This window comes from Pseudonaja textilis, chromosome 2, assembly GCF_049901715.1.
Source record: "Pseudonaja textilis isolate UNSWEBS1 chromosome 2, rPseTex1.2, whole genome shotgun sequence".
Taxonomy (NCBI): domain Eukaryota; kingdom Metazoa; phylum Chordata; class Lepidosauria; order Squamata; family Elapidae; genus Pseudonaja; species Pseudonaja textilis.
The window spans coordinates 113,192,242-113,218,726 of NC_141991.1; the positions used below are offsets into that span (position 1 = coordinate 113,192,242).

The following is a 26,485-nucleotide window of genomic DNA, read 5'->3' on the forward strand; positions in this document are numbered from 1 at the left end:
CAGTTCATTATGACCATGTCTCAGAAAATAATTGGATTGTACTCTGGCTGGGAACAAGTACAGTAGTTTTCATGAGGGTGATTAATAATATTACTTGAAGCTAGTAGTGAGCCAGTTTTGTTGATGGCATCCAAAATCAAACCAGAATGTAACAGCTAGAAAATGCATCAACAGAAATTTCCTCAACTGCGTATATTGTCTGCAACAAAGCAGTCTTGGGGTCCTGTGTTGTATAAATCAGCTACTTCCAATAAGAAAAAAAAGGCTCTGGTAAGATGCTTCAGTTCTTTTTATTGATTTGTGCAGGATAACCATAATCCCTGGGACTGGGTCATTGTACAACACTGCAAATTGAACATTTTGCTGTGGCAGCAAGTGAGGAATTCCAGATGAAATCCAGGGCTGCCGCCTTCTGTGTTCTGTTTTTCTTTGTAATTGCTTGGAGATGGATTGTTTAAAAAACTCAGGTGGAGGAATGCCAGAAGTATCTTTGGTCCTTCAATTATAGCAGACGGTCACACTGTGGCCAGAGAAACCATGACAGGGCGTCCATAGCCCTTTGCATTAAAGCAATTCGGCTGATATTTACAAAAAAAACAATCATATTTACATACTGGAGTAACAGCGATCCAACCACAATCTAATTGTGCTTTGGGCAGCACTGTTCAATGGTCATGTGGAATATCATACTAAATCTATCCTTGCCCAACAACAACAACCCCCACCCTACCCCCAGTCTCTTTAATTCCAAGATGCCCAGCAAACTCAGAGAATAGCAAAACATCTGGGGATTTTAGGTTAGGAAATGTTGCTCTCAGCCACAATTAAACCCAGCAGAAAACAAGCTGATGTCTTGCAGGTTTTTGGGGGACTATAATACCTGTAATCACTGGTCATGCTGATTGAGTTTATGGGTTTTGTAGTCTAGAATGACTAAAACTATCAGTTTGGCTATTCTTGGTTTAATGTGGTGACAATAAATCTACCACACAAATATTATTCTTAAATATGGCTTGCAAGGAGTTTGAAATCTCTAGTTTCCATTGAGCCATGACAGCGCTAGCCATAGTTTGATACAAAGACCATAATTTATTTTGAAAACTAATTGACCAAACAGAAGCTCAAGTTTCCAAACACCATGTAGCCTTTGGTGATGGAGGCTTAGGAGGGGGATTATAGGTAAGATGAAGGCCCTTTGTAGCTTATTACAATCACCTAAAATCACAGTTTAATATGATGGTCAAACAGGACCAATGAAATGCCTGAGGAAAAGTTAGAACAATAATGTTTGTAACAAGGAAAAATGCCCCTTGCAATAGTCAAGTGGTACCAGCCACATTTCTCTGTCTCCCTGAATGGAAATACAGCAAATATACTTCACAGGCAAGATATAACAATGGCATTGCACCCCCCTCCCCTCAATCTCAATTCCACGTTGCAGGCCAAGCTACGCTCCAGAAGCAACATCCGCCTTATTTTCCCCCTCTTGTTCTATGAACATAAACCGATAACTGACTTTGTTAGTTCACTATTTATAGCCAAATTCCAGATATCTTTGGACAATCATATGTCAAGCTTAAATTAGCTGTATCATTTGTTAACACAATCCTTGGGATTGTTAAGGACACCTAGAACAAATTAATTGTGTTCAAATGTTGAAGCTTGCCAACTCTTAAGACGGGACTAACATATCTCACACATTAGGGTCTCTTGAAAAAATGGAAGGGATATAGGAGGACAAGCTTTAAGTTATTCTATATGGACTCATAAAATGGACGAAAGAGGTAGATGGCCTACTTTGATAGTGCTCCCTTGAAATAATTTCATTTAAACTAGCATCTTGCAAGGCTTTTATGCACAATATAGTTCCATAATGCCCTTAAGACGGGTATGTTTTTTTTAAAACCTAGACCTATATTTTGAAAACCAAAAATGAAAAAAGGTTACTTTTATTATTGCTAATACTGGACCTGGTTGAAGAAGATCAGAGCAGTTCATAAGTTGCTGTAAAAGTGTACTTGCTAGCAATCAAGTTCACATTCCTAAGAATTTATCTTTGAAGAGAAGCTTAGCTTTCAAACATTTACAGAACTTCTTTCATCTTCTTGCAACCATTTCCAAAAGCCAAATCAACCCATTTAGCAAATGGCGGCAGAACACAAAAATCCAAACATTAAGGGAGGGTAACGTCCACATACCCCATAAAGGGATTTTCTAGCGAGGTAAAATAACAGATAACAGACTAATCCTAGACACAGAAATTAAACAATTTAAAAGCAGGAATAAAAATATACATGCTTCTTTGGAAAGATGGTGAGCGTAAAGCATTTTCAGAACCCAGAAAATAGATAAAATTGGGTTTTGCACAAAAGCTACCAGCAGAGTGAAGAGAGACCATTTTGAAAAATGAAATTGGCTGGCAGCATGGAAATTCCTCTTTCCTCCAGAGCGAACAATGCTCAGTCACAGGGGCTCAGTTCAGATTGAGCCAGTTGATCTGGGCTGCCAACGGTTATATACCATTGACAGTTAGCCGTGTAACAAACACCTTTAAGCAGCTGGTGGGTTCCCACATTTCTTCAGAGTGCAGAGACTTTCACGCCTCTTCTTCTCCCGCTGGTATCTGTTTAATCTGTCGGCTGTGAAGGGCTTGCTGGGCACCTTCTGCTGCCTGATTGAACCTAGTGTCTAATGCGCTACGGAGGTCATTGACTTTCACATCCGGGACGGGGTTAAGTCCAAATATTACACCTCCCACCTCTTCTTCCAGATCTCGCCTTTTGCGGCGTAGGTCCAGGTCCGCTTGAAGCTTGAGGTCTCTGTTGGGTTTGGCCTTTTCATAATCCCTGGACTCAGGCTTAACTACGTCTGCCTGTAAGATATGGTCACTGTCAGCTTCATGCAAGATCTCTGGAATCTTTTGCTCTCTCTTTGAATCATGCCCTTGATCGTTGGCATTACTCAGCTGTGGATGATGTGCTCCAGTGGCCATCCTCTCTTTAATCTTGGCCCTCTGGCCCTGTAAACTGTCAACCTGGTCCAAAGGTAAGCTCTGTCTTTCCTTACCTTTCACAGTTTCTTGGACCTCCAATTTCCCTGGTATGTTATCAGCAATCTTTGGTTTAAGTGGAATGTCTGGATCGTGGAAGTCTTTTTTGACCTCCTTGTCAAGGGACTCACTGTCAGAAGCTCTATGAGGAATTTTTCCCTCAGCACCATGGATGTTGGGTGCCTCTGGAATGTCTCTTTGGCTTTCAGCCCTTTTCACAACCTCCTTTCTTTTCTCAACATTGTCTGCCACTTGAATCTCCTGCCCTTTCAAATCTTCAGCCTTGGCTTGCTTCTCCTGGTGGGGTCCATCAGGCCTAGCTATCTGTGAATCACTCTTGATTGGCTCCAACTCCTCTTTGTGGTTTGCATTAGCTTGGTGTTGTACAATTTTCTCATCATCGTTTATTTGAGCCATCAGATTTTTAGCAGGAATTTCAGTTAATTTGTTTTGTATAGGCTTTAAATCTCCTGGACTAGTGTCCTGCTGTCTTTTAATTTCATCAGGATTTGGGGGCTGTTTCTCAGGCAGATGACCCAGGTTATCGCTTGGTATATTCTTTGGAGCATTTTCAATTTTGTTGTCAAGGTGATCTCTCTCTTTACTCTTGGTCAAAGACAGGCCATGTTCTGGCTGGATTTCTACTGCAAAGAAAAGTGGAGGGCTCTCAGTTACTGTATATGCAATTTAGCAAACTAGAAAACTCACCAGTTAAACAGTTTACCCAGAGACCTTTGGCAAGTCACTTAGTACCCTTCCCACTACATCTGACTACCAAAGTTACTGCATTAATTGTGAAATTATAAATAAATAAATAAATAAATGCTGTCTTAAGCTGTACCTTCTGTTTTATGGTTTATAATCTTCCTCTAGTTTTGAAACAAGTGCTGAGATGCATGGAGATTTCTTCAAACTCTAATATCATTTCCCGTCTACTTCACTAACTCCCCAACTCCTAGCAAATATGTATATATGCTAGCATGTTCAGATCATGAAGGCAGGCTGCTTTCTTAAGCTTCCAGAATTAGGATCGCTTTTAACCTACTGCTTGGAGAGGACACTGGAGAAAGGACATTTCCCGGAGCAGATTTTATAACAGCCCCACGAGCCATTTTCTAAATACTTCTTTAGGGTGGGGTGGGGGGGATTACCTTGCTTTGGCTTTTCCTCGCTTCCGTCCTCTTGCCTTTGCTGGTGGATCTCTTTGTGTTGCTCCTCAATCACTGCTAACAATTTTGCCTGCTGATCTAAGAGTTGCTTTTGCTGAACCTGCTGTTCCTTTATCACTTGCAACAGGACGGCATGGTCTAGCTGCTTCTCCTCATCTCCTGGAGGGGAGGAAGAAACTGAGGCTAGAAGGAATCCATGCATGTGGTCTACTGAACATCTCCAAGGAGAGAATCAGGAAGGCCCTTGTGCCTATTATGGCCTCTGCCATATTTGCATATATACTCTGTGCTTCTTTAATCTAGAGGCAACACGTTCATTCTTAAGCTTGGGCCTCAAGAAGCCTGATTTTCCAATCACCTTCTAGAAAGGCTTTGTCAGGAAAGGATAATTATTGTTATGGCATTCCTGAATTGTCTTGCAAACTTTCTTAATTTACAGCATGAAGATCAACAAGATGCTGTGCAAATAAGCAGAAAAGCAACTCTTGTCCCAAAGGGAAATCAAGTAATAATCCCAGCAAACTGCACATCCTGGCATGATGCAAAGTAAAAACTGGCAAAGTGGGAATTTAAAAATAAACAGTTTCTCACAGTCACATAGTCAAAAGAACTGAAAGAAATACGCCTTTAAGTAAAACATTCATATATGGTTACACAGACACCCACATCTATAGAGGCATGGGGATCCCTACATATATTTCATTATTACAGTAGGGCATCATTTTCTTCTTTTTGTTATTTTATAATTGTACTTTTCACTAGCTGTCCTGATTTATTAAACAAGTAAGCAAATTTAGGGAAAGAAACAGACTTAAAAGGAGCCATCCTGCCCTCCCAAACAGTCTTTCCTGTTCCACTTGGGTATTATTTAGATCAATTTTACATTCTTACATAACGTGGTCACTGCTGTTTCATAGGAAGCAAGTGGGAACATATATCAATAACCTAAGCAGTTTTCTATAGCAGCTTTCCTCCAAATTGGTGTCTTCTGTGAGTTAAGACCGCAGCTCCCAGAATTCCCACTAACCACGATGAAAGGGGAGAATCATCCTGGAAGCTAGAAGAGTATGAATCCTGCCTTAGGCACAAAACCAGCTGGATGACCTTGGGCCAGTCCCTCTCTCACAGCCTTAGGAAGACTAAGGCAACCCACCTCCCAAGAAAACTACATGGAGTTTTCCATGTGTGGCACAAATCAAAACTGTCTTGAAGGCAAAATGTCTATGGAGATATTCAATTATCCAGGTCATGGGGGTCCTAAAGGTGGTGCCCCCCACCCAAAAGAAGAATGGACTTTCTTGTTTTTTTCCCCTTTGAAAACTTTTTGCTTCTCATCCAAGAAGCTTCTTTGGTTTTAACTGGTGGGGAATGGAAGGATTTGTATTCTTGAGGGTTGGTTGTTAGCACTCTGAGACTCCTTGAGGCCATTTGGGGGTTCATCTGTATCCTGAGTCACCTGAATCAGAGAGCAAACAGGTGTGGAACCTTCTTGGGACTGCTGAAAAGACTGCACTGAAACAGGAAATAGGTGGTATCTTGAAGGCAAGGAAAAACACAAAAGGCTAGGAATTCTGGGAACTACAACTCCAGCATATCTGGAAATCAATTTGGGGGAAATCTGCCCCCTTGCTTTCATCAAGCTCTCACATTTTTTAAATGCAGCTTTTTCTCTTTACTACAGGGACATATGCTGCTTTTTCAATCTTTCTTTTCTCCTCAGAGTTCACAACCATTTCATTCTTAGCATACATGACTCCATGCATAAAACATAATGCATCCAAGAGTTCTTACAACCCACTGGAAGGGTCCTGGTTGTTACCTACACTGAACTAAATAGGAAATGCTTATTTTAGAATACAAGTGCTCCATTGAACATCATAGGCATTACTTAGTTCAGAACAGTTTCGGGCCCCACAACACAGTTCAGAAAGAACTATGCTTTTCCAGAACAAGCAAACGTATTTTGGAACAACCAGTTATATATCAGCAAGCTGGCAATCTCTTGCTAGCAACTTATAAACACATTAAATGTTATCAAGACAATGGGGAAGAAATTAATGTAAAGTTAATTGCCAGTAGAGGTACAGATTAGAGAAAAGGGATGTAAGGTAATAATCAGTTTGTCTTAGCATTAACCCCATTGGCAAACAGTCTAGGGAAATCAGAATATTTTGACTGGCAAGGGGACAAAATCATTTTCATATGCCTGGAGGATTTCTGAACAAAACGTATGGTGTTCAAAACACAAGAGAACTGGCAAGACCCAAACTATTTTTAGGAAATCTACTGCTATGGCCTTTTCAGTCATATATAAAACAAGAATTTGAGGACATATAACAGGAGCCTGCTTTAAGGTTATGTTTTAAGTTGTCAGACTGGCAGGCACTGCATTTTGACTGAAAAAGGAAGAGTTTCTGGAGCCCAACAGCTCTCCTAACGCTGTCGACTTTTGAAGAGTTGTGGGAAAAGAAAGAAGAAAAAAAAAAAGAAGAGAGTTGAGGCTGCTCTGTTTTAAAATATTGCCTATTCAGATGCACCCCCAATACAATCACATCTCTTCCTAGGAAACGGGGATCCCGGTTGAGAAGGCTCTTCCTTCACAGCTGTAGTGTTAAATGGAATGTGGCTCCATTACAAGCAAATGGCTCTACGAGACCTGCTCATCTGCCCTTCACCAAAATGACAGGATTGCATTGCTCCGGTGCTTGTCGCCTCAGATTACACGTTCTGAGATTATCTGAAGACAAGATTGCCTGGCCTTGCAGTCCAGCCTTTATCTTAGGATCGCACAGTACAATTAAAGAATTTGGCCTATGCATGTACAGCATAACATCCACACACCAAAGGCTGCCAAGGAAGCAGATGGTAACCTCAGTGTGTGTGTGTGTGTGCGTGTGCGCGCGCGCACACACACACACACGTGCATATGTATACACATCTGCTCTGTGGAAGAAAGACAATGCTTACCCTCAAGCTTGTTCTCGGACTTCTCTTCTGCATTACGAAGCTCTCTCTGCTCTGTTTGGGCTGGACCAAACTTCTCTGAAGAAACTACCTCTTTTTTATCATCTGAAAAGAAGAAATGGACAGATATTTCCTGGAGGGAGCAAAGAAAATGACAGATGTTCTCTGTCCCTGCCCCCCTCCATTCTCTTTGCAGCTTCCATCCAACTTGATTGCCGAAGAAAAAGTCATAAAAAATATTTAACAGCATTATAGCCTGCTGGCAAGAAACCACTGCTAACTGCCTAAGGCTATTAAAATGCAAGCCCCAGCCCTGGAGAGCTATGCAGTGGGACACCTATGCAATGAGGCACCTGTCAAGATCTGGCTCTGAATCCCCAATGACCAGAATGGTGTAGCACCTGATGCTTAGCAAAGAAGTGAAGAACTGCACAAGAGCCAAGGCACAGGATCTAACATGGCCAATAATTCAGTGCACCCCTTTCCCCAAGCAATGACTGAAACGGCTCTTCAGTGGTACCCCCACACAAAGTAAAACTGTGATTTTAGGTCAGGGCAAGTAGGAACTTGGGAATTCATCAGTATAAGATTTTACATTTCCTCTTACACATAAGTATTTTTTTTTAAAGTGCAAACGAAGCAATTCATAATTATTTTGCTTGGGATTAAAAAAATTTCCACTTTTTTTTTTAATTTGCAGAAGTAGACTTCTTTCTTTCAGGGAAAGCTAGGGTGTGGCCATGTGGGAGAAAACACTGGCACAAGGTGGACATTGTAAATAAAAAGATAGAAGCCTTGTGGCAAAGAAAGAGCTGTGAACAAGGCAGGTCCATTCAGTAGAGATTTTGAAAAATTCCTGAAAAGCCCAGCTCAGACTTTAGCAGTTTAGGCTGGGTGTGGCTTTAGTTGTCTCTACAGTTCTTCCAGGTGTTTTATGGCACAAATCAATTTCTGCAATAATTTCCTGTCAAGCGTATAAATGCAAAATCTCAGAAGACCAAGTGATACATGAAACTTCCCTGGAACCAAAAGAAGGAGAGAAAAGTACATGTGCTTCATTTTCCTTCTCCGTGGATTTTACTTTCTTTGCCCCGTTCGACTACTTGCCAATTGGCACCCTTCTTCCCACCCACGGCCTTGGTCTCTCTCCTTATTCTGCTTTTCTAGCTCACCATCTCTGTGAGGAGACTGATCGTCCTTGTGTGCAGCCCCCTCTGGCGCTGGCTTGGGGTCTTTTACGGGCTGGTCTTCCAGCTTTTTCTGTCCATTCTCTTCATCGGCTTGTTTAGGAACTATTTTATGTTCTTCCTTCTCCACCACAGCATTGTTCTCCACCAGGACATCCTTGTCTTCCGGTGGCCGGTTCTGTTCAGATTCCTCCCGGTCCTGACCCTCGTCCACTGCTACCCCATCGCGGGGTACAGGTGGCTCATGGCGATGGGCTTCTCCCACAGGTTGTGCAATGCCTATATGAAAAGAAACAAGAGATTCTCAATCAAGAATGGCATAGAAAGCAAACACGTTTGGTGAAGTACAATTCATGCATATTGATACGGTGGTGTCTACAGTGCTCTCTGACCTACTAAGTGGGAACTGAAAATTAGAACAAGCTGTGGATCTGTTGCTTCTCTGACTTCAATATTCCTAGCCTCTTTCCAGTTCCAATGCTACGCTACCTTGATCAGGCCGGTCCAGTTGTACCTCCTCCTTTGGCTTCTCCTTGTCTTCTCTCTTAGGCATATCCATGGGCACTTTGATCTGTGGCTGTTCCACCTCTTCTTTCTCATTTGCCAATTTGGGCCTGTCACGGTTATCAGCCACTTCTTCAACTGCAGGGTCTTGATCTGAAAAGCAGGGTTAGAAATGATTAAGGGAACAGACTTCCCCTCCTCGTCTGCTCCCCATTCTCTCTTGTGGCTATATCTCCTGCTGTTTAAGGTTTTTAATAAAGTGTAGCTGTCATGGAAAACAGATGGTTAGTTTTTGATGGTATCAGTTATGCTTGGGAAGAAGCAACCTTCCCTTTTACCCAGTGCCATCTTCCCCATCTATAACACCACCATGCTGCCATTTTCCTCCACAAGGAAAAGGCGAAATATGAGTGTGAGTGCAAGAGATTCTTGCAAGAGTGAGCAGGTGTGAGTGCAAGATTCTTGTAAGAAGCGACACTAATCCAATCCTCTCTGTCTCAAACACACACCTCATTCCATTTTATAGTAGAAGAGAGAGAAGTTAGGAAAAGTAACTTCTCTCTGTATGTGTGCGTGTAGGGAAAAATTTTGAATTTCACCCAGGGGTGAAATTCAAAATTTTTCCCTACCGCCTCTGTGGGCGTGGCTTGGTATAATAGTAATAGCAACCAGGGGCGATTGGGGTGATATTTTTCACCGATTCAAATCGTCCCTACCACCTCTCCTGAGGTGGGCCGAGGTGGTTGAATTTCAACCCTGATACACACCCATGTATGCACGCACAAATAATTGTGCTGGGTTGTTAGAACAAACAAAACGCTGCAGTTTGGGATGAGTGGACACTAGATGGCAGCATTGCTCTTCCTCGTGTTTACATGCTATGCATGACAAGCAGTGTGAAGATGTTAGGCATGGCCAAGGGAAGTTACCTGCTGGAATTAGCCAACCTAAAAGAAACGTACTGAGGAGTTGGTTTACAACAGACGCGAAAGAGACAGAGAGCAAAGAGAAATTCCCAGAAGGGAGAAAACCAAGGAAGAAAGGCAGAGTGAAGAAAGGAGCAGCTGAAGGCTGTCTGGGACCTGTTTATTCGGGCCTCCTGCTGTAGGAATTGCCAGCCTCTCTCCCTGCTTGCAGATACAGGGAGAGCTCTCTGCTAAATCCAGAATTAACAGGAGGCAGGGCGTCACAGAAGAGGCTTCAGGCTTTCCCAATTATGCCTCCAGTTTAAAACCCTGACGCTGCTCTCTGCAGGAAAGCAGCCTGAAGCAAGCAGGAAGAGTGGCAGTCCTACTCCTGGGCTTTGAAATTCTCCAGGTGGATGGGGCAGAGCCTTCTCGTCTCCAGCTGCTTTACTGACTAAACGGTTAAGAATACGCCCAACCTCTCCCCCATCCAAGCATAGCCGTAGAGGTTCACCTTGAAAGTCATTTTGTTTAAAAAGAGTGAATAAAGGAGAACACAAAGACTAAATCTTCCATTATCAGGGGCCTATACATTGCAAAAGAGCCTGAAGAGTTAGCTTTATCCAAAAAAAAAAAAAAAAGCAGTGCGGTTCAGACTGTTCCCTCACTTCTGGCAGCTGAAGTCACGCCAAGCATTTCCTGCAGAGTTGAAGTCTGAAATAGTCATTCTCACACTTACGTGAACACCCTTCTCCACCCTGTCCCATTTTCATTTCTGGCTCCTTGTGAACATTAACTTTGCCTCCACCCACACACCTTCCAAGTGGGGCAGATGAACTTCAGCAGGTACACAAGGTAGCCCATGGGTGCCAGGAACAGAGCAGAGAGGGGGAGAAGGCAGGAGGGCTTGGCTTCACGCAGCTGCCTCAGCATTGTCAGGGAGACCGAATGGAAGGGAAAGCAAAGCAGCCTGAAGAATTACAGCCAACGTCCTACTTCCAAGCCAAGCTGGCTCCGTGTTCCAGAGAGCCCCCGGGAACGATGTGCTCCATTCAAGCTGCATCCTCCTCACTCCTCGCTCTTGTTCACCACTTAGTCTAAAAGAACACAGTTGCTCCATTTTTGGGAAGAGGGGAGCCCAGCCTTCTCTAACCTGGGCTCTTGCTATGTCTCTGGGTTTCAACTCCCAGAATTTTCAACAATGGCTTCCCTGACGGCAAAATTTTGAAATCCACATATCTGGAGGGAGCCCAGATTAGGGAAAGCTGGTTTAGTCATCAGAAGCTCAGATTAGCTGGAGACCAATAGGCAACGAGGAGCAAATGAATGAGCAATCTCAAACTATAGCCCCATTTTTTTTTGTTCCAAGGAACCTATCGGGGAAAGAGGATGGGTAGAAGAAAACATTATCTAGAATACATATGATTAGCAACCTTTGGGTTACTAAAACTTTTTGAAAAAACATTGTCAGGGACCACAACGAAACTAGAACTCACCGTCCTTTGGAATCTGGCAAATTAGCAGGGCACAGTTAGAACTACTTCAGATACTTTTTTCATACTTGCAAGTTAATAGAAATTGACTGACTTTCAAGTAACTATATTTGGACAATATGAATGTCTGGCAGCTGTAATATAAGAAAGATAACCAGTATTTCTAGAAATACAAGAGGAAGCAAATACAAAACAAAGTCTGTAGCTACAACAATTGCAACAACAATTGCAAAAAAAAAAAAAAATTCCCCAAACTCTTCTGCTGAAATTAGTGTGACTGGCTGTCCCTGGGTCCTAGAATATGTTGTGAATGTTGTGATTTCAATGGCATGTAATGTAGATTGAAGGGTGCGCGATGGCTCAGTGGTTAAAAATGCTGAGCTTGTCTGCTGGAAAGCTGATAATTGCACGACAGGGCGAGCTCCACTATTTGCCCCAACTCTTGCCAACGTAGTGGTTCGAAAGCATACAAATGCAAGTATGGTAGATAAATGGATACCACTTTGGTGGGAAGGTAACAGTGTTGCATACGCCTCGGCATATAGTCATGCTGGCCATATGATTATGGAAAATATCTTTGAACAACACTAGCTCCCTCGGCTAAGAAATGGAGATCAGCACCGCTCCCTAGACATGACTGGACAGAGATGACCTTTACCTTTATAATCAAGGCTAAAAGTGGGCATTTTACGGCCCCTGGACACATCTGGCCCTTTGGCTGTCCCTGTTCAGCCCATTTGGATTGCTTTTATTCTGAAAACAACTATTTTTTTTCTCAATTCATGTATGTAAATTCATAAATGAGATTCTTCAGAGAAAATATGGACAGAATCCTATAGAGCTCTACTTAATGTCTTTAAACCTGGGAGCTCTTATGTGACAACATGAGGATATAATACATTTTGTTTTAAGTATGAAATCACTGTATTTCCATTATCCTTGCTAGACAAGCTGCTGAGTTCTGTCTACACCGTTTAGGGACCATGCAGGAGTGGGCACCCTACAGTCCTTGGGCCACTTATGGAATATTTTTGCAGTTCCCAGAACTCAGCAACATCAGCTACAAAATGATAATTTTCAACAGGGCATGTCTATCTCTTTTACAATTTGCTGCATAGAGCAAACACGTTAAGTCACCGGGAATACCTGTCACGCTTATTTCCATAAGCCTTCCCAAACCCTAAAAAGAAAATAAAAACACCCTCAAATTTCATTTGCTTTGGTGAGGCAATCTGTCAGCATTCCAGCAAACCTCCATTCCAATCAGTAACTCCGAGACAAACATATCTCAAAAGTACCTTTATTAGAATAGCACCTGGTACATCTGTGGAATCCCGAATCTAAAAGTTTTCGGGCTTTCCACACATTCCCAAACTACAAATCTGTCCAAAAGTAAGATTCTTATTTCATCCTGCGCCATACTAATGACCTTGAACTAACTAAAGAATTTTATTTTGTCTAGAGCTACTTAATTAAAATCACTTCCCTCCCACTTTTTCATGGTATGTGGCAGGGTGGAATATGGCTTCCAAAGCTGACACAATCACTGTATGCCCCAATGGCGGTACCCAGCTTAAAAAGTTGCCCACATCTGGACTTGGGAAATAGAAAAAAAGAAAAGAAAAAAGGATTGGGACAAATATTAATGGGCAATAAGACTGGCACTGCTTCGCATAAGATTGAAAAGTTGCTCTCTGACCTAAGAAGTCCAACCCAGAGGAAGAAGGCTAAACTACACATAAGATTGGGAGGGGGGAAGAAACCACACACACCAATCTTCCCCAAATTGGTACTTTCCAAATATACATTGGGTCTAGATAAGTGGTGTGCTGGTAAATGTTTAGCAACTGGCTCTCCAGATCCATTGCTGCCACAGTGTTTGAGCTATTAGCCACTGAACAGCCAATCAGCATGCTCCATTGTGACTCAGCTCTGCTCTCAAGTGGCTCACAGAATCCCAGAAAATTTAACAATCAACTCTTGCAAGCCTGTATGAGCTGGCTCCAGCATACCACTGGGTTTACAGTTCCCAGAAAATCAAGCTAGCATGGCCCTTATGAATGGCCAATTGAAACCCTTCCTTGAAAACCCTACTTTTCAAACCATATATGTACACTTGGATGCTGTAGGAAACACTTTTGTTTCGTAATTCAGATCTACATAGCATGCAATTTTCAATCACAGGGGCATATGCTTTTCCTTCAACGGGCCACATAGGAAAAAAAAACAGAGTGAAGCAGTTTTGAACCATTAAAATGCATCGTATGCAAACCTCCAAGTTTTCTTCACCCCCACTATGTCTAAAGAAACTTACTTTAAACAAAAATAGTGGATTCCATGTAATACGTGTCAAAATTTGTAGTTGTGCAGATTTACAAGGACATTATCTCTCCCCAAAACCCTGATTACCAATAACTCAGGGGGAAAAATATAGCTGCAAAGCCAGAAGTTTAGATACACGCTTGCTAGTTGCATTCCACACTGGAAAAACCCATGGTTGAAGCATTGAACGAATTAATGCCAGAGACTCCCACCTTATCAGAGGGGAATAGAAAGCTGAAAGAAACAGGGAATGGACACTATCTTTCCTGTTTTTCACAGCATGACTGTTGTGCAGCCAAATGACCTGGACCAGCTTTCAGGCACAGTCAGCGAGTTGCAGATTTAAAAGGGAACACACGTTACATGTATGTTTCCCCTTTTAAATTCAGGGCTTAGTGGCAAGCCCTGGATTAATCTTCATTTCAGCGGCTTCTGAAATAACCCTGGCAGCTTCTACCAGGAATTTAACTTTTATCACCTAGACTGTGATCCTTTCACCTAGCCTAGAATGTCGGTTTATCACAAGCTGATTTTGTTCAGGTCATTTGGCTAAATGGCGGCTACGCTGGGAAAAGCAGAATAGATACAGCACCTTCCTTGTTTATTTCAGCTTTCTATTCCCCTTTGATAAGGTGGAGGGCTTTTGGCATTAATTTATTAATGCTCCAGTTGTGTTCAACTGTGTGGAACATAACTAGTAAGCTTGTATCTAAACCTCTGGCTTTGCATATACAACACACACACAGACACACACACAAATGTATGCAGCGCAGGCACTCAGAACAAAACAAAAGAGGGAAAAAAGAGATTAAAAAAAAAAAAGTCTCCACTCTGTAATAAGACAAAGTTGCCTCAAAGCCGTCATTTTCTCAGCAGGAAGCAAAATTAAGTTCATCATCAGGGCGTGAATTAACGGCCTCTCATGCTGCTCGGAAATCTATAAGGGGTTATATGTGGTTTGGAGAGAAACATTTTGCCCAGGATGTGTAATAATCACTGAAACTGTAGAGTCGCCCTTGTGGTCCCTTTGGATAATGTTACAGTAATGTTGTGCCTCTTAATGTTTTATGAGGGGTGTTGGGCTTGACAGGAAAAAAGGCGAAGAGGCTGTAAAAGCTTCTTAGCTTACAAAAACAGCAGGGGGAAAAAAAAAGATCTTGGGGCTCAGGAAGAGTTAGGCAGAAAAAGAGGGAGGAGGAGGGGGAGGGGAAGAGATGAAAAACCCCAAATGTTGGGAGTGCACCCAAGGACCGGTGGCTGAATGATAGCTCACACACCGAGCCAACCCAAGCTACACTCCTCTGACTGCATTACGGCAGGGTGAGGGAAGACCCCCATGGGGTCTTTTTTTTTTTTTTTTTTTGAAGCATCCACTTTTATTTTAATGGCCCAACAGCCCCGTCCCTCTGGGCTGCAATAAAATCTCATCGTGAGCGAGCAACCCTAAAAGCTTTTCCAATCCTCTCTCCAAGAATTTGACAAGGGGAGCATCTCTGCTCCCGGGAAGATGTGGACTGCGCTACCTGGCCCAGTGCATTACAATCTATTCAGATCTGCAGGAGAGGAAGAAAAAAAAAAAACATCGGATGTGCTTTGCGGCCTGTAAAGCCACAATGGCAGCTGATTTCATTTTGAAATATCCTCACCTAAAGAGCTCCCTGTGAGAAAAAATATCACCGCTTTGCTTTGTGCTCCTTGCAGTTTATCCCAGCATAATCCAAACAAAGTGCAAAGACGAACCCCTTCGTGTTCTTCAATACAAGTAGCCCTCATCTTATGACCACAATTGAGCCGAACATTTCCTTTGCTAAGGAAGGCAGTTGTTTAGTGAGTTTTGCCCCATTCTATGACCTTACTCGACACAATTGTTAAATGAATCACTGCCATTGTTAAGTTACTAACACAGTGGTGAAGTGATTCTGGCTTCCCCGTGGACTTTGCATATCAGAAGGTTGAAAAAGGTGATCACATGACTCCAGGGCACTGCCACCATCATAAATACATGCCAGTTGCCAAGCGGGCGGATTCTGATCACGTGACCGTGGGGATATTGCAACGGTCGTAAGTGTGAAAAATGGTCATAAGTCACTTTTTTCAGTGCCATTGTAACTTCGAATGGTCTCTAAACACATGGTCGTAAGTTGAGGACTACCTGTAAACTGGAGAATACAAATGGAACACTGAGTTGAAAGGCTTTTCACCAAATGCATAATTTAAACAAACAGTTAAGCAAAACACAAGCCAACTGTGTTGGGCCTAGGAATTATCTTTTGTCATAAAGCAAGGGAAATTAGGCTGGCCAGTACAAGCAGCGGTTTATCATTTCTTCTGGAAAAGATGTTAAGGATAAGGTAAGATGCGGAATAAGAAAAACTACAGGCCCGCTTTCTTTCTCACAATCTGTCCCTTACAAAGCATGTTTTTACTGTTTTGAAGTGTTTTTAGTGTTTTTAATTGTAATATATTTTTGAACTGTAAGCCACCAAGAATCATTGACTGAGAGAGGCGCCTTTATAAATTGAATGAATGAATGAAGCAAAACTACAGCTTATACGGCACAGATGAAAGCACTTATCTCACTATATTGACCGACATTGTCTTTTCTCTGACATTATCCATGCCCAGGTTTATATGAAAGGAGAAAAACAAATTAAGAAGCTTTTACTCTTTTCAAACTTTGAGGGGGTGGAAAGTGAGAGGGGATACATAGCAATTGTTAATTAGAAAATATATTTATGCTTATTTTTAACAAGCAAAGGGAAAGATATAATATCATTTTTAATGCTTTTCTATTGAGAAAAGATGCTGCGGAAAACACCAATGAAGTTTATAGTTTGTTTTGAGTGTGCATGTGCACGCACATATATTTTGTAATCTGTTGCCACTCTTGGTATGGTGGTAATTTTTAGAGCTAAAATTGAAGACATACATTCCCTTCAGCTTTCCCCAAGCTGGTGTCTTCTAAATTTGTTACACTCTTTACCTGTACTGTCATTATCTTCCAATTCATGAGGAATACAATAAATTAAGGAAAGCTCAATATCAATTATAGGATATGTAACTTAATGTATCTGGATGGCATCAAGTTGGGAAACATTGTTCTAGGCCAGGGGTGTCAAACGCAAGGCCTGGGGACCGGATATGGCCCGTAGGGTGCTTAGATCTGGCCCGCGGAGCCACCCTGGAAACAGCCAAGGACTGGCCCGTGATGCCTCTGCCAGTGAAAATGTAGCTCAACGGCTGCGTGTGGTCCTCCCAGGCCCCATTTTCGGCAGCAACGGCCTCCTGCAGCCCTCTGCCAGAGAAAACAGAGATCCATTTTCACTGGCAGAGCACTTGGGCTGCCACAGGCGCCCCGACATGAGTGACATCCAACTGGCCACACCCATCCTGGCCCCTGAGGTGAAACACAACCCTGATGCGGCCCTCAATGAAAGAGAATTTGACACCCCTGTTCTAGGCTAACCTATTGTACATCCTGTTTCATTACTTTTTCCATGCTTCTGGAGATCATGAAGGAAGAAAATCCAAAGTTTTTTTTAAAAATGGATTATTTTAAGGTAGCAAAATCTTTCCTTGTGGTGATGGACAAATATGAGGCTGTTGACATTTAGTAAAGAAACAATTAAAGCAAAATTTCAGCAGCATGCACAATGCCAACTGGTAATCACTTGTGCTGTTAGACAATAAATACAGAGTTATAGCTAAGGACATGAAGATAATGGCGTAATTATTGGTAGAGAGAAGGAATTAATTCATCTGATGTTACCCCAGGCTTCTGAACTAATATATCTCACAGTATCTAAAAAAGATGGTCTTGACATGATCACCAACACAAATCTCTCACCACCGACAAGAGAAATCCATAAGAACTAAGAAAATCCATAGGTACCACATCATCTGTTACTTCTGTCATTTCAAATGGGAACAAGTACAGGGAGGAGGCTGCTGCTCAGCTCCTATCTCAACTGTAGTCACTTGGCAGGCATTTAAAAAAAAGGGGGGTGGGGTGGGGAATGTTCCCAGTCCTTCCCTAATGTATGCAGAAAAGTCATCACATAGGACATTTAGTTGACCCAACTCCTTGATTCTGTGCAGATATATAGTCTGGGCTCAAGCCCAAGAACAGACAACAGAAAAGGGGGCTGTGGATATCTGCAAAGGCTTGCCCAAAAAGAGAGAAAAAGAGAGAGAGGGAGGGAGAAAGAGAGAGAGGAAGGGAGAGAGAGAGAGAGAACATACTTCCACCAAGAACATCTGTAAATGGTAACTATTAACACTTTTACAAGGTGACTGAATGGCATAGGGGGAAACTAGTTCACCGTTTCCTCCTGACATACAGACTGTAAAACTGAACAAAAAATGACAGCAGGGCAATAGCTCCTTTTTCTGTGTCATAGGAGCTATTAAAAGATTGTTCTCCCAAAGCACCAGGGAGTGCTCCAACAAGCCAAGCTGTTCCAGCAGTTATTAGAAGCTAAGGGAGTGGAATGGGGGGTAATCCATTTCACACGGCGCTCCAGCTTCTTCTCTGCATAGCCAACAAGCTAGGGGTGGGGGAGAGGAGGAGAAGGCAGAGCGAGACAGGAATGACAAAGTAAGTGCATCCAAAACGCCTATTACAGGTGTAACCTTTGAAGCTCGCATGGCCTCCCTACGCTTCCCCCCCCCTCCCCAAATCCCTTGCCTGTAACACAGATGTCAGAACGGTGGGCTTTTGCACGTGATGACCGTAAGTGGAACAGACTGACAGCGCACACCAGATACTGAGACGCAGCCACATCTCATCAGAGGCAAAAAATGGTAAATCCGAATGGATAGATTTTTTTTTTAAAAAAAATTGGCAACGGTGAATCATGGAGACCAAATTGTTTTCATTTCTGGACTCGCTGGGAAGAAGGTAGAGAAACAGCGAATCAGAACTTTGATGTGGAAAAACCACTGAGGAATGGAACGGAAAGAAGGCTCTGAGCAATGATTTTAAAGCAGGGAGCTGCAAAAAAAATTTTTTTTTTTTTAAAAAGCATAATTCACCCAGGGAGACCCTCTGCGGGGAGGGGGTGGTATCTTTCCAAAGCAAAAAATAAATTGCTTAATTAGATTTTTTTTTTTAATGGATAATTGCCTTCATGTGCTTTCAAAGGCAGCTTAGCAACCTCTTAACATCCGCATGCCCTGTAATAGCAACCTTGCTCTGGGAGGGGTTTTTATACCTTCACAAGCAGTGGCTGACAGTAAACACCTATCGATACGGATGGGGGCTGGGGGTGTAATGGGCACTTGGGAGTCGTTAATAAAAGCATGATTCAAAATTTCCTGGTCAATATGTGTTCACATAAAAGGGCAGCATTCTAATATCCATAATCTCCAAACCCATGGGGCAGAGTTTAATGAAAGTCTGTACAATTCAGGGCTCTATATCCTCAAAAGCAATTGTTCTAAAAAACAACAACAACCCCTAGAATCTACTGATGGGCAAGAGGTGTAGGGTAAAGGCAGGAATCCGAAATGCACAGTGGAGCGATGAAGACAGTCTTAACAAGCCAAACCTGAATTAAAGTTGCTGGTGGGTTGCACTGGGACAAATTCAGAAACAAGCTGGGAAAAGAGTCCCTCTGCACGCTGCCTGATGAAGAGGAAAGCCATGTGTTTCCGCAAGAGGCTCGTGCAAGAAATGAGAAACAGATGTGGGCTGAAAGAGGGGGTACTGGTGACAGCCAAGTAACTCAGAAGCCCCATACGTGGGGCTGAATGATAGCATGCAGCTCCCTGGGAAGCAGGTTCTTTTTGCAAAATTATTCCCAACAGGGAGGGGGGAGATGGTGCATTAGCACAGAAGCATCCCTTAAAAGATCACCTTATAAGGTGTGAAAGAAAGATGGCAGGCTCTGACACCTCAGCAAGGAGATCTTCTAACACTGTGGGATGACGCCCTTTCTAGAGTGCCTCAAGAATGGATTTCACTGCTTTGCTTGCAGCCTTTGGGGACATTTTTTGTTCATACCTAGCTGAGGGCTTCAATGGATTGGGTTTTCTTATGCATGGCTAGGATATGGCCCATTGACCCCACTTTCAAAAGGCTGCCATCTTTCCAATCTGAAAAACTTCTTCCATGTCTTGAATGCCTCAAAACCTCTGCTTTGGAATATGGTTAATATATCTTACCTTCTAATAGGGACATATTGCCAAAATACATTAAAACAATGCTCTGCAGTTCTCTGAACTATTCTGGACTTAAACCAATGTTCTCTCCTCCTGTGTCTCTTATGATATCCAAGTTTCACCAAAGATCCCTTAAATGTTACGTTCTGCAACTGTCAGATTGCCTCAGTAACAGTACAGAGGGGCACATGTTTGGCTATTTCTCACCTGTTACAGCACTTCATTCTGCTAAGCACTGACATCATCATGAATCACTCTAAGACCTACTTAAATAGAATTCCAGAAAAGCTAGAAAAAGAAAAAAAATGCAATAATAATCCTATTCTGTTTCACTGGTTCTTTTTTTCAGACTAGCATTTGGAAAACTAACATTTAGAGATCTCCAGATGATTTGCAGTAGATTGGGAAAGGTTCCCAATACTCAAACAACTAAGAATAGGAACAGTTCAAAAATATTTTCCACTTAAAATTACACAACCGAAAGAGAATGTTTGGGAGAGAAAACCAGGAGAGGAAAGAATTATATGGAATAATATAGAAAAGGAAAATATGGAGAATCTCCTTTTCCGTTCATAAACCGTCTCTCTGTAATCCTTAGGAAATTTTGTCACTCCCTTTATAAAAGCTGGCATAATCAGGATGGAATGCTTTTTGTATGGCCACTTTGTCCATTAATGCAGTGTCTCCTTCTTGTAATTTCAACTTCATGAAAGAATGTTTGGGGGGGGAAACAGGAGAGGAAAGAACTTTGAAGTTTGTTTTTTCTAGATCACAAACTGCCTAAAACTGAGCATGTGCTCAAAGGCATCTTGTTTCTTAATTTGTAGCCTATGTCTAACCCACTTGAGTATTTTTCACCAAGCTCTGATTCACCGTGCTAATCTAAACAACTGAATGAATTTATCCGTGAGCCTAAATTATCAATTAAATAGTACAAAATCTACACTGACTCATGTGAGCTCCTTTGTTTTCCTTAGCCTGATAAATATGTATGCATGGCATTAGTAATGCCAGAGTTTTTCAAATATGTTTTTTTTTTCAGTTTTACTGGACTGTTCGTTTTCAAAACTGACAAATGCTTGTTTTAACAGTTAGCTGATGATGGCCCAGAAATACGGCTGATCAACAAGCTTTTGGGACTAAAATGCATATCAGTGTATAAAAGTGGCAGCAGAACAATTACATAGTTCCTCCTCTGAAGGAAAAACAATGATTGGCTGTTTTCCAACACAGCAAGCTTCCTTAATTAAAAAAAAAAGGATAAAAAGTTCAGACCTGAGTCTACACCATAAATAGCACATGATCTAGAATAATTATTTATTTGCACACTTTGCTTGCACATTATCGACAATGTGCATCCTATATTCTTTTATCAACCTGAAAACATCAAACTGTCGGGTGTATAAGCCAGATGCTGGATTTGATACATTATATGCCAGTTTTGACCAAAATATTGAAAATTACTATACATATGTTTGTGGAGGGATTTGTATACTTGTTTATTTAAATAGGCTGAATCTTTTTTTTTTTTACAGTAAAATTATTAAAGTTCACAACTACAAAGATAAAAGCCTAATACTACGTAAGTAAAATATAAAAAGTAAAAGAAAAGAAAAAAGTGAAAATAGGAGAAAAAAGGAAAAAGAAAAAAAGAAAAGGCCTTCTGGGAACAGCAATGACAGATTGATCACTACCCTGCTGTTTGCAGAGCTGACAAACATGGTGGAAATAGAAGTCAAAGAATGGATCAGCTCCTTGGAAATTTCTCTTCAGATTAAGGAGAGGACAAGGAGGACCCTTAAGTTTGCTCCACACAGAATCTCCCTGCAAAATTGCAATCTCCAGTAGGTTTGAGAACTCTGAATGCTTTTTTTATTTTTTATTTTTTTTGGGGGGGGGAAAAGAATCATCCTCTCTAAGCTATGGTACAGAACCATAGAGACACCAAAGAGACACAAGGTTTATCTAATTCCTCTTTGCTACTTTAGGAAACTGCTTAATATTAATTTCTTTCAAGTTAAGAACCTTCTAAAGAGCAAGCTTTACATCATTGCAAGGGAAATCTCCTTCTACCCTGGATGAAGAAACTCCAATGTAAGTTGATGGATTATAAAGAAAAGCGTTGCTTTTTGGGGGGAAATGGGCAAAAGGGCAACTAGAAAATGGATTTTGGAAAACTAATGGGCTTGATGGAATTGAAAGAATATTCCTGTGGACTTTAAAAAAAGTATTAAAGAATATATGAATATTTTGAAATTCATATGTAAACAATATGGGAACAGATAGATGATAAGTGGGGAAATAAACAGGTGATAAGGCTGACTAGAGGGAACCAGAGAGAACACACAATTTCATTTAAAGAAGAGACCCATTAATTCAATGCAGCAACATTATTTTTCTATAAAAGAAATTAAGACTGGGAACAATGTACTCAAGAATTACTTACTTTTTTTTTTTTATAATACTGCGAAGGATACAGATAAACAATAGACTTCATTGGATAAAAGAGACCAATTTGAATGTGGAATTGGAGCTTTAAAAATGTTGGATTACAAAAGCTATGTGGAAAAAGTTGCTGTGGATCTGAAAATAGTTTTAAAAATGTCAAGAGTAGAAAAATAATGTGGAAAAAGATGCCAAAATAGATGTATAGATGAAACCCAATTGGTTTCTTAAAAATTAAAGGGGACATACAAATAGTAATCAAAAGAGTGATTTGGAAAGCCTTCTTAGCTAGGATTTACAAAAAGAATGTGTGAAACTAAGGAAATTATTCCTGAGAGGAGACAAAGAGAAAATGATAAGAAGTCAACTTATGGACATTTGACGTGTCAGGATTAAAGCTTTTAAAAAGTTAACAGGTGGTCTATGAAATGAATTTATGTTATAAGAGGTCAAATATATATGTTGTAGTTTCTGCTAACTACTAATGGGATTTCTTTCTGACCAGAACTGTATGAAACAGTTTCAAGAATTTGTTTACAAGTCGGGTGAGGATTCTTTTGCTTCGTTTCTTAAAGAAAGTGATACATTTGGATTACAAATGGATTTTTTAAATTAAGATTAAAATACAGTATATGTAATAATATTTCTGGTAGCTCTTAATAGACTTTTGCTGATTAGGATGGCTTTTATAATTTGATTATTGATGAGGGATAAATGATGGGAAAAAGATATTTTAAAAAATGAAATACTAGAGAAGCTGTCGAGTCAATGTAATGGTTTGTACTTGTCTGTAGGGAGGATGAGAATCATCTTTTATATACCTTATTTATTTTAAAATATACTTATTGCATTGTTATATAACAGATGAGATCAAGGTTCAGTTACTATGACTACACATTTGCTCTGGGGTTTTCAAATACAGGAAAAGAGAAAAAGGAAAAGGAAAGGAAAGATTACGGGCAAATTCCAACAGATATTTAACAATTTAAAGATTGGAGGTGATATAATGTATATTATTCCCCCTACCCAAAATATGCCTCCCAAGAAAAAGGATGTCCTAGTTTGTTAATTTTAAAAATAATCATGAAGAAAACAAGAGATTATAGTCATTATATTATCTTTCCTAAAAATATGTTTTTTACTGTTTCAGCACTGTGATCTTATGAATGGAGTTACATACTTAAATATACTTATATATTTATTGGAATTTATTCAGCATTTTGCAGCAGTGTTCCAAGAACATATCACATACCTGAAATTTTAGCGGAGTCCTTATTTATTTCCTTATTTATTTCTCTCGGCACACTGTCTGGTTCCACGGCTTCCACTTTTGCTGGAGTCTCTTGAGTTGCTGATAAAGTTGTGTAGGTGCTGATAATTAACACTCCCAAACCAATCCATAGTATAATCTGTGCAACAAAAGTTCAGAATCTTGAATGCAGGGATGGACAATTCCTAGCTCCTAGGCCCCACACAATCCCCAAACCTCTTTTGTGGGAGCCTTAGGACCTTTCCCTGACTATTATTGCAAACAGTTTTTACTATTTTTTTTTTAGCATTTTGAAGAGGCAACAATTCTCCACTTTGTTGAATAGTAAATATTATATAGTTAAAAAGAAACTTCTGCAAGCAACCGTACAAATCAAGGAAACATCTTTGTGTGTGTTTGCGTGTGCATGAAAAGCTATGTGTTAACATTCTTCCAAACATTCTGTGTTATTGTCCTACTAAATGTGGCCCGCAGTCTATCCATTCTTTGGTGCCAAATACAAAAGAAAGCAGGGCAAAATTGGTAGAAGGGATAGGAAATCAAGGGTCTTTGAGATAGGTTAGACTTAAGAGGCTTGTTTATGGGGAACAACTGGCACCTATTGTATACTGTTCTTATCTCTAGACTTCTTCAGCCTTTCAGCTCTTGACAATAGGCATTGTTCCTCTTTTATCTCCCAGTCTTATCTATATTTTCTTTGATCTTCCTTTCTTATCCTCATTTCTTTCCCTCAAAACTATTTTCTCCTATCCTCAATTGGCTTGTTTTCTACTTTTTATTTCCTTCCTTCTTTTCATTTCTTAAAGTTCTATTTCTTCTATCAGCAATTTCCCTCCTATCTCCCTTATCATTTACTGGAACTTAAGTAATTCAGCCAGCAGCTGCTGGAGACCTCCCCACCCCCACCCCCACCCCCCGCAACATCTTTGTGACATTAAGGCAACCCAGTCAATTGTATCACAGCCACAGGATTCATCAACACCAGCCAAAAACACCTATTGCATTATAGCACATATCACATCTAAATTAAATTGTGCTTTAAGCTCAACACACTAACTGAATAATCCAGTAAAAATTAAATAGGGTAAGGGCTTTAATATCAACAGGGTCGAAATTCAGTTAGATTAGATTGATACTGAAAGAACTCAACAAGTTAGTCCTGGATTGTACTGAGCTGCATTGTAAGCAATATATATTGTATGATACTAAAAAAAATTATGAAAACGTGCTTTGGACTCTAAGCAAGCATAGTATCTATATACTATTTATTAAAGTATAATCATCTTTTTCAGGCTTCCACTACTTTAATAAGTCAATTAATACAGGTCAATATAACTGGTAGTGGAAGCTTTTTCAGTCTCTCACAAGCTTTAATGAGCAACACTGATACAAAATCCAAAGCACGTCTCTATCATATATGAAGCATGTGGAATTCTAAAACCCAGTATTATCCATATGTCAGTAGGGGGAAAACATTTGCAAAACTATCTTTTTGCCATTCGTTGCTGTTATTTATTAAATAAAATCATTTAATCTGCTATAACGTTTTCACAAACTTTGTGATTATCATTTGAATCTAGGCCTAGTACACATGAGAACATGTATAGCAACATCTAGTTAAGGTTTTTGAGAAAATGGAAATTCTACGCAAAAGAGACAACCAGAAAGGAATCCAAACTTCTTTAGTGTCAAAGAAATAATATGAGATACAAACAACGATTTTAAGGAAACGTATTTATAATAATAAGGCCAGCATTACATACATAGAAACAGACAGTCCTTGATTTTTAAAGATAACCTTTAGATATGAATGGAGCTTGAAAGATAGGGAACAGTAAAAATATATTAAAAGAAAAAAGGAATAAAAATATATTAAAAGAAAAAAGGAATAAAAATCGAATTAAAAGATGGAGGAAGGAGACCATTGAACAAGGAATAACATTGAAGGAGGATATGGCTGAAGGATCTGACCTCCCTTATACTAGGAGGGATCCTGAATAGGTTGAGAGTTTGAGTGCCTAAAGTGTAAAAGCAATATGCTCAAGTGGAGACTTTCAGCAGATGACAACATGCCATGTGAATGTGAAGACACACAAAGCCCAGCCCATCTGCTGGTATGTCAGCTACTACCAGAAACAGGTACCGATTAATGACTTATTTTTGGCCAATGACAAAGTCAAGAAGAAAAAACCTCAGGCAGTTTGAAGTTTGCTCTACACTCGATGCATAAGAAGAAAAAAATGGGGCTGCCCATTACAAAATGGAGGACGGCTGATCAGTTATAGTACTTAAAACTTATTCAACTTATTGAATATGATAAAGGGAAGAGAAGCACACTCTCATACACAGCCATTGTTACTGCTTTCAACATTGATTTCTTGCAGATTACCTATTACCTTTCTACCATTGCGCATTGTAACCATTTTTCATCCATTTATCCAGCTTCGTAAATTTTCTACCAAAGTACTCTAGTTCTTCACCATTTGTGTGTAACTTGCAATCACTCAATTTTCTCTGCTCAACGTATCTAGGTCAGTCTTTTAATACATTCATTTTCAGATCATATACTTCATTGCATTACACAATCTAAAATTTGCTTGAAATCTTCAAGTTCTCAAGTAGCAACACGGCAATGTCTGCATACAAAAGTATACAGATAGTCCTAATGACCACAACTGGGGGAGGCAATTCAATTGTTAAGTGAAGCAATGACTAAGTGTATCTGTAACCGTGCTTATTATTTTACTTCAGCTTTCCTGTTTTACGGATCTGCAAAGGTCCTAAATGTATGGATTAGTTGTAAAGTTACTTTTTCATCACTGTCATAATTATGAATGGTTGGTAAACAAGGCAGGGGCTAAGTGAGCACTACCTATACATACATTCAGTTCCCACATGCTCACCTCAAGTATTACTTAACACATTTTCTCCATAAATACATTAAACAACCAAAGGGACATCAGAATTTTTTGTCTTACTCTTTTGCTCAGTGCTCAACTATTAACTAAGCATTCT

At 40.5% G+C, this 26,485-nt stretch overlaps 1 protein-coding gene across 10 annotated transcripts in view; it reads right to left on the minus strand.

The window, feature by feature from the left end:
- Positions 1-271: 271 nt before the first annotated feature.
- Positions 272-26,485, minus strand: part of SLC38A10 (solute carrier family 38 member 10) — an 80,085-nt gene continuing 53,871 nt past the window's right edge. For 6 of the 10 annotated variants that reach the window (XM_087924976.1, XM_087924983.1, XM_087924979.1 and 3 more), the window contains 6 exons: positions 23,453-23,609; positions 8,859-9,026; positions 8,355-8,648; positions 7,186-7,287; positions 4,201-4,377; positions 272-3,693 (listed from right to left, as the gene is read on the minus strand). In XM_087924976.1, coding sequence (XP_087781102.1) covers positions 2,597-3,693; positions 4,201-4,377; positions 7,186-7,287; positions 8,355-8,648; positions 8,859-9,026; positions 23,453-23,609 — 1,995 coding nt within the window. In that variant the 3' untranslated portion in view covers positions 272-2,596. The remainder of the gene's footprint in view (positions 3,694-4,200; positions 4,378-7,185; positions 7,288-8,354; positions 8,649-8,858; positions 9,027-23,452; positions 23,610-26,485) is intronic. The other 4 variants (XM_087924981.1, XM_026701765.2, XM_087924980.1 and 1 more) reach the window with 1 other exon arrangement.